The sequence below is a fragment of the Zootoca vivipara genome, chromosome 3 (genome assembly GCF_965207765.1).
Source record: "Zootoca vivipara chromosome 3, rZooViv2.hap1.1, whole genome shotgun sequence".
Lineage (NCBI taxonomy): Eukaryota > Metazoa > Chordata > Lepidosauria > Squamata > Lacertidae > Zootoca > Zootoca vivipara.
Window position 1 is genome coordinate 56932154 of NC_142586.1, and position 16087 is coordinate 56948240.

At 44.7% G+C, this 16087-nt stretch overlaps 1 protein-coding gene across 1 annotated transcript; it reads right to left on the reverse strand.

The window, feature by feature from the left end:
- Window positions 1-488: 488 nt before the first annotated feature.
- Window positions 489-13945, reverse strand: LOC118082089 (pantetheinase). Its single transcript, XM_035108966.3, has 7 exons — window positions 13679-13945; window positions 13309-13439; window positions 7285-7477; window positions 6133-6427; window positions 4608-4978; window positions 3024-3194; window positions 489-1946 (listed from the first exon to the last, which is right to left on the reverse strand). The coding sequence occupies exons 1-7, from the start codon at window positions 13892-13894 to the stop codon at window positions 1830-1832; spliced, it is 1494 nt and encodes a 497-aa protein (XP_034964857.1). The 5' UTR covers window positions 13895-13945; the 3' UTR covers window positions 489-1829.
- Window positions 13946-16087: the final 2142 nt, after the last annotated feature.

Below are 16087 nucleotides of genomic sequence, written 5' to 3' on the forward strand. Positions count from 1 at the left end.
ACAAAATAAATAAATAAATTAAAGATCAATTGACCAGTATGGTGGGTTAGCCTGTGACACTGGGGTTCAAATCCCTTGTCAGCCATGAAGCTCACAGGGTGACCTTGGGCCAGTCGCTACCTCTCAGTCTACCATAATAATAGCTGCCAAGTTTTCCCTTTTCTCGTGAGGAAGCCTATTCAGCATAAGGGAAAATCCCTTTAAAAAAGGGATAACTTGGCAGCTATGACCATAATTTATCTCACAGGGTTGTTATGGGGATTAAATGATGATGGAGATGACTATGTACTCCACCTTGAACTCTTTGGGGAAATAAATAAATAATAATCATCCGGGGGGCGGGAGAGAGAGAGATAGATTATTTTTTTCAGGCTCACCATTCTTCTCTCTTTTAAGATTTACTTACCACAGTACAGTGTAGCAACTTGTAACAAAATGGTGTTTTTGACCAGAGTGTATATATGTCAAAATAAGCCAAGGGGAATTACTTTACTAAAGCATGATATTTATTTTAAGGGCAAAAGCAATGTAAACACAAAACAACAATTCAAAACATTTTATTCATCACAAAGTAAGTGAGTCGCCTTTCCACTCAAACTGAGTATTCACAGAGACATCTAACAACCAGAAGTACGGTAAATTGCAAATCTAACTGATTAAGCCTCAAATGAAAAACAAGGTTCATCAACTTAATTGCAAGTTTCCACAAGTTTAAGAAACCATGGGAGGAATTTAACACAGCACTTAGTCGGTGCAAATATCCTTGCTTGGCTGATGTAACAATCTTCCCTCTCCTTCCTCTGTGTACTATTTGGGGGCTTCTCTTGACCCTGCAGAGCCAATTTTGGAAGGCATGGGGGCATACATGGGGGAGGAGGAAGGAAGCCATATTGCACTAGTAGAAGCCATTTTGTGGGCTTCTGCTAGTGTACTGGTTAGTTGAATTCTTCCTCAAGTGTATGCATAAGTCTCTGAACGATGGAGCTGGAGACCCAAGTAAGATACAAGAACCTGGATCAGAACACATGCAGTACATCTTTCCCAGAATCCTTTTGGGGACTAAGCTTGACTCCATTTTGGAATCTGACATATGATTTGGGCAGCAGGAGGATTACAAACTCACATATTTCAGTCCTGGACAAACAGAGGGCCTTGGGCGCTTAGTATCTTCATGAAGTGTGGGCAAGACTGACCACCCGCCCACAAGCAACAAAGGTTCATTTCGGGTGCTTTCTCAGAATGAACCAGAAGACAGACCTTTTATCAAGTATTGACCCTATTGAGCAGGGTACAGGTTTCAGGAAAAAACAAGGAAATGTTGATTTCTTTCTGATAGACGACAAATTAGTTCTCTGAATGCTTACAGCAGGGAGGAGGGAACCTATGACCCTCTGAATGCTGCTGGATTCCACTTCCCATCAACCTCCCCAGCTAGTGTTGCTTGAAGTCAGGAATGATGGGAGTTGGAGTCCAACAACCTCTGGAGAGACACTGGTTCCCCACCCTGAATTATAGTTTGATATATTATAGCAGCGGAATTATAGCAGCGGATTTCTTTTGGCTACAACCAAGAGGAGAACACAAATATTAATAAAGTCTAAAGCCAAAGTCCTTCTTCATTGTATGCCCCATGCTCCTGTTTAAAGCAATGGGAAACTGCCGTGTAGTTAGATGGTGTGTTCGTCTCCTCTTTGTGGCTGATAACTGCTCCTAAAACAAGCTATTTGGTTTGTCCTGCAGCGGAACACACTGATCCTGTTCATTCCGCCTTTGTTGTACAAGCACCCACAAAATTCAGGGAAAGATACATGATCGTGATTGGATGAGTCTTATGAAGAAGCACCCCCTGGATGTGGCGGGTCCCTTTCATACCACCTTCCAAAAAGAGCCACAGATAGGACTGGCTTTGATAGGCCATTGCTTGTCAAACGTCCGTCAGTCAATACCTGGGAGGATGGAAAGGGCAGGCAAAAAGTTATACATTGGGAAGCATGTTTGGCTTAGGATGCATAGGAAAATACAGGCAAACATTTATTACTGGAGAGTTACAGCTGCTTGCAATCAACCGTGGGTTTTTTCTTGTTCTCTGATACAGGGTGCCCTTGCATCCTTCTTTACACAGGGCATCCTCCTGTTTGAAGGCATCCTTGCCCAGTCCAAGTCCAGTTTAAAAATAAAGAAGGGAGAGCAGGGCCCTTATAGCTGTCCGTCAACACCTGTCACCTAGACAGCAGACTGGGCCAGCCGGTCACCTGGCCGCAGTCTTCCCCACTATGGTGAAAAGTAATGTATTTCTTTTTAAGTTGTAGCAGTTTTCCATGAGAGTCATGTGCCCACACAAAATACATTTAGAATGACTGAGTGACATGCATAACAGCAGCTTCCATTAGTAAGCAGGTTGGACTTTTTGTCAATGAGCGAGCAAGGAAAGTGTGCAGACTGGGCCTCAGCCTGCCATTCTTTGCTGAATACTATAGGCCAGGGTTGGAGAACCTATGGCCCTTCATAGAGGCAGATTTAGGGCACTTGCTCAGCTTTGGGAAGGAAGTGTGAGGGCTCTGCCAGGTTCCTAGAGTCCTCCTTCCTTACCAGGCTTTGGGAAAGAGGTGGGAAGGTTCTAAGACTGTTCCAGAACCCCACACTTCTTTCCCAATGCCCGGCGTAAGCTGGCACCACAATGGCTGGAGGGAGGGCATCAAATTGCCTTGCACAGGGTGTCATATGACCTGCGCTTCAGATGCTGCCGGGCTTTCATTTCCATCTGGAGGGCCACAAGTTCATTACCCTACTTTGCTACAGGCAATATGAGAGAGACCAAATTCACACTCATACACACACACACACACACACACACAGCAGGGAGAGCTGTTCAAAAAGTTCAGTGCTAGGTACAAACAAAGCTGCGACTATCGAATGATTAGGAGCACAACTGTTTGGAGAGACGGAGAGGAGGAGCTATTTTAATCTAAGAAATGGTTTGGGTCAATGCTTTTGCAGAAGCTTGAAGTCACTTTGGCCCTTACCTGAAATTCTCCAGTAGCCAGCTGAGTCTCAGTGAACAAGACTTCCGGAAACACGTAGCTTGTGTTAAAGGTGCCACTGAGGGTGAAGGAGTCAAATCTTGTATGAGCTGTATCAACTGGCTCCCCACATGATTTCAAGTCTGTGCTCTTACATTTCAGTAGTGTGCATATCTATGGAAAGAGAGGGTTGTGGGAAAGGTTATTTTGTGGAACTAAGCCATTCAAAGAGCCTTGTGTTTATGGAAATGGAGGAAAATACTTCCCATGTAAGTGGGCTATACAGGATGCTGCTGTGTTTTGAAACAGTACACAAACCAATGCTAAAACTACACAATACTAAGCCTGAAGTAGATCGCTTTCGCTGATTGTTTTGAAACAACTCAATAATATTTGGAAGAAATAAACAAGTATTCTTTCTACAATACAGTATTGGGGTTATGGGATTTGGGGGAGGGGGTCTTTCTTTCTGTTTCCCTTGTGAGGACCAACAAACAAGGATTGCTTTTGAATCAACAGAGAATTCTGAGGCCTTTTCTGTAAAACTAAAATAAAATGCATTGTGCTTTTGTGTGCACAAAACTCTATGCAATACTGGGAGCAAGTGCATGACACTTGCAGTAAAAAGCAAACAAACCCAAGACAGAATATGGTGTTAAGCAGGAAGCTGCATGGTGGCACTGTGTTAAGCAAAGGGGCTACCATCTTCAATGACTTTGGCAGACTTATTTTTCCCAGAATCCTACTAATTTTTTCAAATCATGTTATGAATGTGATATATAATCCCCACCCCCTATATCAGGGGTGCGGAATCTGTGGCCCTCCAGATTGGTTGGATTTCAGCTCCTATCGGCCCCGGTCAGCGAGGCCAATGATCAGAGATGATGGGAACAAGGGGCCAACAACTGCAGCCAGCTCTGCTCTAAGCAGTGGCTGTGCTCTAAAGAAGGGAGGTGTCTTATAGGGATGATTCTTCTCTTCAGTAGTAATCCCTCTAATGATTCTTACGGGCTTTTAGAAAAGCTTCTGGAGAGTACAGCTTCTGGTTTCCTCAAAGGCTTTGCCACAATGAAAGCATGAAACACATGTATCCTAGACATTGTTGGTAGGTACGGATGGGCAACGCTATCAGTTTCTTTTTCTCTCGGTTTCTCGCTTTTCCAGTCTTAAATTCAATTCTCCATATTCCCACATCAGTTTGTGAATTTTCTCTTTTAAAGAAGTTCACAAGAAAATTCACCAGCATTTTAATACCCTCATTTTTAACGTGCTCTTTGGCCCAATATGCAGATCCCCCCTCTAATATAATGTGTTTCTGTATGTTGTTTTCACTCATGTTTGCATTTTTATGCACACGTTACCCAAATATCTTCCTCTTGGCTGGACATTTGACTTGGCTGGAGAATTGCAGTGCAAAATTCAGGAATGTGCCATTTAGAATGATGGCTGTGTTTTGGTTCACATATTGTTCCGAGCAGGGTAGGTTAGGCCTTTAAATGAGGACTCAACTGCATTCTCCCCCACTCCCACTGGTAGGGCATTTCCCTTCCACATAGCCTGCTCATCCTACCCCACAAAACCCTTTACCTGCAGATAATATTCCCCTTCGATCACATGAAGCCCATCAAAGGCGCCAAATGCGTAAACCTCATCCTCTCGCTTCTCTGCCATCTTGTAGCTCAAGTGGCAGCAGAGGCCCTTTTGGCAGACGGTATGATTTCCAGCTTCTCGAGAGAGTTCAGTGAAGGTGAAATTATCAAAATAGAAGCTTGCAGTAAACTCTGGGCTTGCGGAGAAATGCTTGATATTTGAAGCATATAAGCTCCAGTTGACATCAGGAGGGTATGTTGGGGAAAGACGGGGGCGAGCCTTGATTTCCGCAACCAGGAGTTTTCCAGTATGCGTTTTCATATCAAAGTGATACACCTTGGCGCCTTCAGGTGTAAAGATACCACTCCCTGTGGATGGCAAAAGACACTGGGGTGAGGCATAAGTTTTACTATTCCATTTCTTTACCCAAATGGATGGATGGAGGGCTAACAGCAGAGGTAAAGGGAAGTAGAGCAGAATCTCAATTCCATGATTTGCGACTAGAAGCTAATGCATAGGACAAACGGTGGGAAGTGACCAGAGCAGGTGTGAGTAATTGCTGAATTACAATTCCCATCAGTCCCAGCAAGCATGGCCAATGGCCAGGGATGAGGGGATGTGTAGTTCAGCAACATCTGGAAAGCCAAAGGTTCCCCACACAAATAGCTTAAGCAGGGAATGCATCTCATTAGACAAAGCAAGGTAGGCAACAGATCCTGGGAACTGGCCTTAGTCCCCAGATGTTCTCTTCTACTGAGAATAGAGCTGTGTGCAACCCCCTAAGTTAGCATGCTACCTTCAAAGCATCTGTGGGGTGCCGTGGTGAGAGTTCAGGACTAGGACATGGGAGACCAAGCATAAAGCTCCCTGGGTGACCTTTGGCCAGTCACTACCTCTCAGAATAACATCCTTCGTGGGGTTGTTGCGGGGATTAAATGAGGAGAGGGAGAATTATGCACACCACCTTGAGCTAAATAGTAGGGGGGGGGGGAGTGGGATATAAATGCATTAAGCAAACACACACACACAAAAACAGTGGAGGATGCTGTCCTATTGCCAGTGCTGAAGTAAAATCCAACTGCTTCTGTACGTGGAATTGGTCCATACCGTTTTGTCATTTGCCTCAGGCTGCAAAATGTATTGGGTCAGCACTGAGCATGTGAAGACAAATAATGTATTAATGCAAATAATGTATTGCCTGCAGAATGTCATTGTGGGATCATCGCCCGTCTTGAGAGAGGCAGGTAGAGAGTTCATAACTGTGACTTTAGTACTGGTAGCAGATGCTGGTGGACTCCAACTCCCATCAGCCCCAAGCACCATGGCCAATGGGAGCTATAGTCCAGCAACATCTGGAGGGCCACAGTTTGCCATCACTATTTTATAAGGCTGATCTCTGAAGGAAATCACATTTTTTAAAAATAACAATGAATGGGTTAATCCTCCCCCCCCCTGTGCTCTTTCCCACACTCAAATTGCCAGATCTATGTCTGCACTGAAGTTATTCAAGGTAGCACTTTACCAGTAATGTCCAAGCTGGGCTTGTTTAAATTAGCAGCAAGGAAGTTGACACGCATCCCCATTGCCCAGGCTGAGTAGAACTCAACAGCAGACAAGAGCGGCAGGCCATTCTGCCAAGCAGTTGGGAAGAGGATGGTATCCACCTTGTACTTTTCCACCAGCGAGATGGCAGGTTCGCGATAATTAAGAACGTCGGCACAAGTCATAAGGCCAAGCTTCCCAAAGGAGGTGTTGATGGTCACAAATTGTGGGCCCTTGGCGTAATTAAAGTATACTTCAACAGCGAAAAGGTTGTACTGTTTATAAGACAGGAAATATATACAGATATATATTATTGGAAGAAAAGCACCTAGTGGAGACAGGAAAAAATAGTGTTAGGAACATAAGAAGCTGTCTTACACCGAGTCAGACCATTGGTCCCTTTAGCTCAATATTGTCTAGACCAGGGAAACCAACATGGTGCCCTCCAGAGGCCACCAGCCCCAGACAACCAGGACAATGTCAAGGATGATAGAAGATGCTGTCTGCTACTTTCTGGAGGGCACAATGTTGCCTACTCTTGTCTTCACTGACTGGCAGTAGCTTTCCAGGATTTCAGGTAGGAGACATTACCAGCTCTAAGATGCCAGGACTGAAACTGGGGCCTTCTGCGTGCAAAGAGGATAGTCTAATACTGATCTATGGCTACCTACCTGTTACTGACCTACAGTTTTTCCCCTAGAAGTTGTTGGTATTGCTTCTGTTTTCAGCACACTTACAAGACCCGGATTATCTTGTGAAAACAATCTACAAGTAAAGTCCTTACAGCAAACATCTCAAATATTGTGGTTTCCCTTTCAATGAGACACATTCTTGCATGGGGCAGGTGAACGAGACAATACATGCAGTTTCTCTGTCTGCTCCATATGAGTGTATACTGTACCTATCTCTTATTTGGGTGGGAGAAATGGGAGTTCCTGTTTATTCAGGTTGAGCTATGTATATTAATTTGCATTAGTATCTGTGCTTGTGTAGACTCTATGGTGCATTAGCGTGCTTTCTATAGCAAATGGGGAACCCCCAGAGCACAAACGCCCATCATGACCATTGGCCAAACTGACTGGGCCTGACGGAGTCCAGCAACATCTGAACCAAAACGGAGAAGAGCGCTTACCTTGTGGTAACGTGCCACAAATTTCCCTTCCCTATCGTAAACAACGTCTGTATTGTACTGATAGCGACCGTCACTCGGGCACTGGGGGTCAGTGCGGTTGCATGGCTTCTTGTCCCCCATGTTGGCAACCACATAGATGGAGTTCTCCTTTGCTATGCAGCTGAGTCTTCCCTGTATTGGATTCGACCCAAACCTAATGTTGAAAGGAAGAAGTCAATCATCGATACAAAGTCTATTAAAATGGGGAGAGACCAATTTAATTCTGATCATTTTCAACCCTATCAGTTCAGAATGTGGCAGATTAAAATAAGAATACACGGTTTCAGGTCTGATAAAGACCGTTCTTAACAGGCTGGGGACAATAAAAAAGAAGTTGGCCCAATTCATGACTTTAGATCAGCCTTCCCCAATCTGGTACCCTCAAAATGACCAGCCACACTGGCAGTGGCTGATGGGAGTTGTAGTCCAAAACATCAGGAGGGCACCAGATTGGGAAACGTTGCTTTAGAAAGATCTTGTCCAGGGATGAAGATGGAGTGAGTGGGAAAAGATCTTGAAGTGACCAGAGAAAAGATCAAGGATATCTTAAAGCAGCAATAAAACGGTGTCACATTTCTGTTTTTATTTCAGTGGCAATGACAGGTATAAGATCAAGAAAAGATCCAAGCAAGTTGTCTCTGAGTTGGTTCACACAGCTGGCTCTATTTCTAATGCAACACAGGCCCAAGATTGAGGCCTGTGCATGTTCTTCTACTGCATGTAGAGTCCTTGGTGTAAAGTGATGCCTATGCGCATACAGTCGTACCTTGAAAGTTGAACTGAATCTGTTCCAGAAGTCCGTTCGACTTCCAAAGCATGGCTCTTGCAGCTAATTGGAAGCCCCATTGGACATTCGGCTTTCAAAAATCTTTTGAAAACCGGAACACTCACTTCCGGGTTTCAATCATTTTGGAGCCGATTTGTTCGGGAGTCTAGGCATTCAAGATCCAAGGTAAGACTGTATTCATATGCAAGTGGATACCCTTCCCATATGATCCATCCACCTTCTGCAGCATGTGGGCAGTGTAGTAGGCAGGACATGTTGGTAATATAAGTGCAGAGAGAGTGAAATGAGTCATGGAGTACAGTGCAGACTGTGATTGAACTGACAGCTCTGGTGCGAAGCATATGGATATAACTGGGCATCAGCGGAAGTCTTATCAAGAACAGCCTGATTGTGTCCAGTACAGATACTGTCTTCTGTCCAACTTGCAACTAAACTGTCCAGGCAAGTCTGGGCTTATCAGCTTCCTTCATGCTCATCATCCCAATTAATTCATTATCTTAATTTATAGAAGGACTGTACTATGAGAATGAATGATGTAAGCAGAGAAGACCTGGGAGATATAGCAACTTATTTTACGACTAGTGTCATTTAGCCCATTAAAAAAATGGGCGCTAGAACATACCAGTATGTGAGAGGAGCGGCGGGGCCGCGGCCTTCCTTCCCTTTAGCAGTGGGCACTCCGCTGAGCCCATCTGGGCAGCAGGCGCCCGGGAGAAGGTCGCGATGCGGCCTGTTTCGGCGACAGCGGCGCGTGGGGGGGCGGCTGGCCCTCCCTCGGCTGCCACTTCCTCAAGGGCGCTCTGCTGAGCTCAGCTGGGCAGTGGGCGGCCAGGAGAAGACCGCAATTCGGCCTTTTTCTGCGGCAGCGTGGGGGGGCCGGTTGGACCCCCACGCGTCGCCGTCGCCGAAACAGGCCAAATGGCGGCCTTCTCCTGGGCGCCCGCTTGCTCGCGCTTGCTCGCACGGGGAGCGGCGGTTGGCGGCCACAGGTAGGTAAATCGTAGGCAGAGGGGATGGGGGGGAGAGAGCGCACGTGCGTCCGCGTCCAATCCCTGCTTATGTCCTCCCTCGTGTTCGTTGGCTGTGTGGGTTGAGGAAGGGGCTGCGGCTTCTCTAATGGGAGCGGCTTTTGTGCTGTCAGCAGCATGCCAACCGCTCAAGACCTGATCCGGGTGGCAATGCGAGAGGGGAGTGCGTGAGCGAGCGAGGGCGAACGCTGGCGAGCGAGCAAGGGCGAGTGCTGGCGAGCGCTCTGCGTCCAATCCCTGTGTCCATGGGGGACATGCACAGTAGCGTGGACACAGGGACACAGGGAATACTGGGCGCAGAGACACTTGCACTTTATTATATATTACGATGAGGAGCTTTGCCTCTGCACTAATAATTTTTACAATGCATATTATTGTTTTTAGGCAGTTGAGTGGTATTTTTTAATAATGCTCTTAAAATGGTTCAGGTTTGGCTCAGAGGATCCATGGTGTCCTTTCTACACCTGTCCTCAAGATAATTCTGGGATCATGCATAATCTGTCCCCTTTAATTCATTTTTCTGTGGTTTTCTAATGTAGAACCCTGAGCAAAGAACAATTTTTTGAAACCAGGAGCAACCTTTGCATCTCACTAACATTATTACCTGTTACTGGTAATAATGGTAACATTATTACCATTGTCTACAATCTTGCCAACAGGCTGCTAAAACCCAGTTGACTTCGATATAACTTAAGCCACCTGCCAACGACCTTGGGGGCATTTATCAGCAAATGATGAAACATTTATGAGTAATTTTGCACTAATACAACTTAGTTTGAATGATAAGTTTCAGGTAATGCAGTCCTATGCATGCCTTCACAGAAGTAAGTCTCACTGAGTTTGCAGCGTAAAAGTGCACAGGACCTAAACTGTTAAAGGAAACTGTTTTTAAAAAGGAAAACTATTTCAACATGCTATTTTTAACCAAGTAAATTTGTTAAGAGAAACACTTCCTGCAAAGTTTATTTGGCAGACATGAATCAGGCCATTTGTACAATGGCAGTTTTGTTTCCTGTTTAGTATTATTGCTAAATGATTCACTAGGAGTGAATCAGCACATGACTGAATTTCTCTTTTACTGTATAGAGAACCAAGATCTACTAAACATGGAAGTCCGGTGAATGACTAAGGAAAATCTCACAGGACACGTGGAAAAGGCATCCCTTTGCTGCCACCTCGTGGCGGATAATTGAGCAAACAGATGCATTGCTTCTAAATTGAATCAGGTACAGTACAATACTTACAGAAGTCTAGAATTTTGGGTTTGGTTTTGTTTGCCCCGCCAGAAGCGGCTTAGTCATGCCAGCCACATGACCTGGAAGCTGTACGCTGGCTCCCTCAGCCAATAACGCGAGATGAGCGCCGCAACCCCAGAGTCGGTCACGACTGGACCTAATGGTCAGGGGTCCCTTTACCTTTAGGTGATCTGATATCTGCTCCTAAATGTGTTTACTTAGAAGCAAATTTACCAGGTTCGTGGTTAAATGTAGTCTGCTTTTTGATCACTATTCCTAGGAACCAGATCCCAGCTTTAATGGGATCTGGTAAGTATTTTTTAAAATCAAATGACATGGATTCTCGTAGGATGCATCTCCAGCTTTCACTGAGAATTCCTTTTAAGTGGCAGCTGCTCCAATTACGGTAGGTCACTATCAAAACTTGTGAATTGCAACACCGCTCAAATAAAATGCAAGAGAGCAATCCCAAAAGAGTTGCTTTATTTTAATACTCTCAACAAGAGCAGCGTGGGGGTGTTTCTGGGTCCAGCTCTGTCGCTGGAGGCCCAGGTAACTAGAAAGAGCTTTTACCAGCTGTGATTGGTGCAGCAACTGCAATTGTTCCTGAACTGGAGAGCATGGTCACGGAAGCTCGGACACTGCTGAACTCAAGACTGGATGACAGCAATCCACTCCGTGTTGGGCTTCCCTTGTGCTTGATCTGGAAACTGCAGCTAGTGGGAAATGGCGCAGCACGATTCCTGACCATGTCAGCACAGAACATCTCTGCCCCGGTTGCCCATTTGTCACCAGGCCGAAATCAAAGTGTCGCTATTGGCATATAAAATCCGTAACAGCTTGGGGTCAGTTTATTTGCAGGATTGCCCTAGAATAATAGAATCATAGTGTTGGAAGAGACCACAAGGACCATCCAGTCCAACCCCCTGCCAAGCAGGAAACACCATCAAAGCATTCCTGACAGATGGCTGTCAAGCCTCCGCTTAAAGACCTCCAAAGAAGGTCTACCTCGTATCTGCCCAGACAACTGCTTTGACTTGCGGAACTGGCACTGTTGCATGTACATAAGACTCATTTTTCATGTATAAGTAATAAATCTTTTAGGCAGGTGTCATCACTGTACTTTTTGCTGCCTGCTTAATACATATTTTAATTCAGAAAGGCTATCCAGGCATATAGAATGCTGATATGAATTTTCAAACTGGTTTTTACCTTCTCATTTGGAATCCCATACCAATTGACTTCAGGCAGACACTTTCCCTGCACTCTTTTTGGCACCTGTTTAATATACTTTTGTTTAATGTAAATGTTACATCACATAGCTGTCAAGTTCTCCCTTTTTTAAGGGAAATTCCCTTATGTTGAATAGGCTTCCTCGCGAGAAAAGGGAAAACTTGACAGCTATGCGTCTGTATGTGTTTAGCTACTGTTGACTCTAATCATTGTTCATATATTTTGAAAAAAAAAAACCCTATTAAAAACTGTTTTAAATCTATAATCTGCAATGTTCCATTTTATCTTTCGTAAACTGTTTAGAGGCTTTTTACAATCCAGAAGTATAAATAAGTTTTGTTAGATTAATAAGTGTGCGAACATAGAATCATAGAGTTGGAAGGGATCCAAGAAGCCATCCAGTCCACCCACTTGCCTGGGGACATAATTCATTTTTTTTAAAAAAATATTTATACTTTTCAGATATATACATTTCACTGATTTTACAATCATTTTGACATTTTAAAACTTGATTCCCTTCCCCCTCTTTCTGTGGTTCCTTAAATTTATTTTAATATCTTCCGCATATCCAAAATAATTTAACTTACTCATATATATATATATATATATATATATATATATATATATATACACACACACACACACACACACACACACACACACACACACACACATACAGTATATAATGCATATACCGGTACATATACATATATATACACATACCGGTATACTCTTAAGTAAAGGTAAAGGGACCCCTGACCATTAGGTCCAGTCATGACCGACTCTGGGGTTGCAGCGCTCATCTCACATTATTGGCCAAGGGAGCCGGCATTTGTCCGCAGACAGTTTCCGGGTCATATGGCCAGCATGACTAAGCCACTTCTGGTGAACCAGAGCAGCGCATGGAAATGCCGTTTACCTTCCCGCTGTAGCGGTACCTATTAATCTACTTGCATTTTGATGTGCTTTCGAACTGCTAGGTTGGCAGGAGCAGGGACTGAGCAACGGGAGCTCACCCCGTTGTGGGGATTCGAACCGCCGACCTTCTGATCAGCAAGCCCTAGGCTCAGTGGTTTAACCCACAGGTTATTACAATAATCCTGCCAGGTTTTTTTTTATCTGTTTACAATTTATCTGTAAATATTCAATAAACCATTTCCATCCTCTTATAAAAATTTATCTTGATAATTGCCTGATTACAGCATTCCTGGCAGATGCCGTTCAGCCTCTGCTTAACTTCCCCATCACCTCCTGAAGCTGTTTGTCCTACTGCCAAACAGCTTACTGTTAAGAAGTTTTCTTTAAATGAAATCTATTCCCTTGCCATTTCCAATGGTTAGTTCTAGTCCTACTCTGCAGTAACAGAGAGCAAGTGTGCTCTGTCTCCTCCCTGACAGCCCTTCAGAGATTTGAGGACTGACTGTTCCCTTGTCTCCCTTAAGTTCCTCTTCTCTAGGTTAAACAGGTCAATAGTGTTAGGCAGGATTTTTTAACTAACCAAAAAAAGGAACACACTGTACTGGAATTGCCATTCTGCTCATATCCTGAAAAGCACCAGGAAACTCCACTATTACTTCACCACAACAGGTAAAGGTGTGTTTGTAAAGAGGAACCTGAGTCATATTTTCTGATTTTGAGGCTACACCCCGGAGCTGCTTCTGTATTTATCTTAATGAATAACATGAATTAGGCAAGAAAATACCTTTTTGGCTCATTGCATGGAATCCAGTCTACTTGCGGATCTGGTATATACTCCAGATAAGGATATAGAGTTTCTCGGGTGAAGACCCAGCCATAAAGGGCATCCTCAGGAGTCACAATGATGTGGGCGCCCTGCAAAAAGACCAGTTCAGACACATTAACCCCAGGACAAATACTGCCATCAAAAGGTTGCTATCCTACTCAGAGTGCAGATATCTGTGGCCCATCAGATGCTGTTCAGCTCCAACTCCCATTGGCCCCAGACAGCATCAGGGATGATGGGAGTTGCAGTCCAGAAACATCTGGAGGACCAAAGGTTTACTAGTCCCTGATGTTGCTGGAGATCTGATCTAACTGGTATGCAGTAGTACCTGCTGGGCAGCTGTTTTGATGGCTCCTTCTAAGATGTCTAGATTTCTGTTCATCAGCTCCAAGGCTTCTGCTTGAGTGACGTTTCTTGGAGTGGCTCCTGTCAGTATCACAGCATGCTCATAGACAGCGGCAATGAAGGTATCCTCTAAGGCAGAAGAAGGGAGAATTATTCCCATCAGAAAGGCAGCACAAATGTGAAGCTGGAAGATCGCCATGCTGGTGGAATCTGCCCGTCTGCTGCTCAAAATGAGAAAGACTAGGAGGTTACCTGAAGTTCCAGTTATGGGGAGGTAAAATTGTGAAATACAGATTGCCAAACTCAGCAAACAGGTTCTCCTAACATTGGTGTTTGTTGACCTAAATGCAAGCGCTGCCAAGCTAAAGCTGGTGAGTTCATGCAGAGGACTGAATAAAGTGCATCAGAACAGGCAATGAACTTGAAATTCGTGGTTCAAAGATTCATCCTAAAAAAGCAAATAGACTACTTTGAATGTCAGAGCAGAGTCACAGCAGGTTTTTCCTGCAGAATCACTCAACAGTAAGACTTTCGTGGGATCCGGGGAATGTCTTGAATCCCAGATGCATAGATCAACAAGAACATGGGGCAGAGATAGTTTCTGTGGCAACATTGCTTCCTTTGTCCTGTGTCTACCTTCAGTTATTGAAGTACTGTACCTCGAACTTGCTCACAGCTCCCAAAAGTTGGTGGCCAGTCCTCCTTAAGGACAACTGCAACATCTGGTCCTTCCCTCCCACCCAGTCATCACTGTGATGGATGATTTGCTAGGTAATGATGATGATGATGATGCTTAATGGGGGGGAAAGCTCTGTTGTCCTCTTTTGAAATCACATGCTGGTGCTCCCTATGTGATCTGCAGGTGACCAGAGATCTTCCTCTGTGCCTAGGAGATGGGAACCATAGCTTAGTGATGGAGAACTTGCTTTGGGGGCTCCAGATTAATCCCTGGCATATTCAGGCATAGTTGAGAGTCATATCTGAAACACAACAGAGCCATTGCCAGCCAGTGTAGACTGAGGCTGGGCAGGCTTGCCAAATCTACTTTGTGTATTTTGTTATTTGTACTAGAAGCCCAGGAAGATCTACCATCCGGAGCTAGCAGCCCAACACACACAGTTTGAATTTCTACTGATAAATCATTTTTTTATTCAGTCTCCTTCTAAGGGAATCTTTCCACTGCATTTTGGCTTGCCAGATGGAAGAGTCTCCCCTTCCACCCCCCATGCTATTTCCTGACCCCCTCCGCCAAGGCAATTTAAGGTGGCACAGGGGGCATGCAGGAGGGAGGAAAGGTTGGAAGCCCCATTGTGCAAGTTCTTGTGAAGGGCTTCCATTGATGAGACTCATTTAGTTGGATCCCACCCTTTGTGTTTATGGAGCATTTTTTGTATAGCTTTGTACGTATTCTTAAACAGTTCAAGAGTGCTTTTAAACAAACACACACAGACACACACACACACACAGTGTGCCTCTGACTACGTTTGGAGCTAAGGAACTTTTCAAGACAAGAGCAGAGCTACAGTCTGCCCTTTTGCACAGAAATCCTCTCTTGTTTTGCTTTCATTTCAGCAGGCTACTTTTAGGTAGGAACATCTGTTTGGTTGTTGCTATTGCTAACAGTTGGGAATTGGAAACATCTTGCCGAGCTACTGAAAATCCCGTGTGTACACAATCCCTTAAGGGACCAGTGGTGTGTGTCTCAGCAAAAAAGCATCCTCCTATGTTCCTACAAGTTTCAACATCTTATTAAATATAGAACTACCGGTAATATATTTAGGGAAACTCAAAACTTAATGCCATCTTGGCAGAGCCCTGCCATCCACTTGTAGAATGGTAATTTTGCCTGCTAATAGGAGTCATAGATCTACCTTCAACAGAAGCCAGACAAATTTATGGCTACATTGAATTAGATTTTTATTTGCAAGGTAAAGGTAAAGGGACCCCTGACCATTAGGTCCAGTCGTGACCGACTCTGGGGTTGCAGCGCTCATCTCGCATTATTGGCTGAGGGAGCCGGCGTATAGCTTCCAGGTCATGTGGCCAGCATGACAAAGCCGCTTCTGGAGAACCAGAGCAGCACACGGAAACGCTGTTTACCTTCCTGCTGTAGCGGTACCTGTTTATCTACTTGCACTTTTGAAGTGCTTTTGAACTGCTAGGTTGGCAGGAGCTGGGACCGAGCAACGGGAGCTCACCCCGTTGTGGGGATTCAAACCACCAACCTTCTGATCGGCAAGCCCTAGGCTCTGTGGTTTAACCCACAGCGCCACCTGTGGCCCATTTGCAAGGTACCCACATGCATATTTCCTCAAAGACCTCTTTTTTATAATGTCTGCTGGAAGCACTGTCAGACTAGAATCTTGGAGACAGGGTTCAAATCCCCACTGAA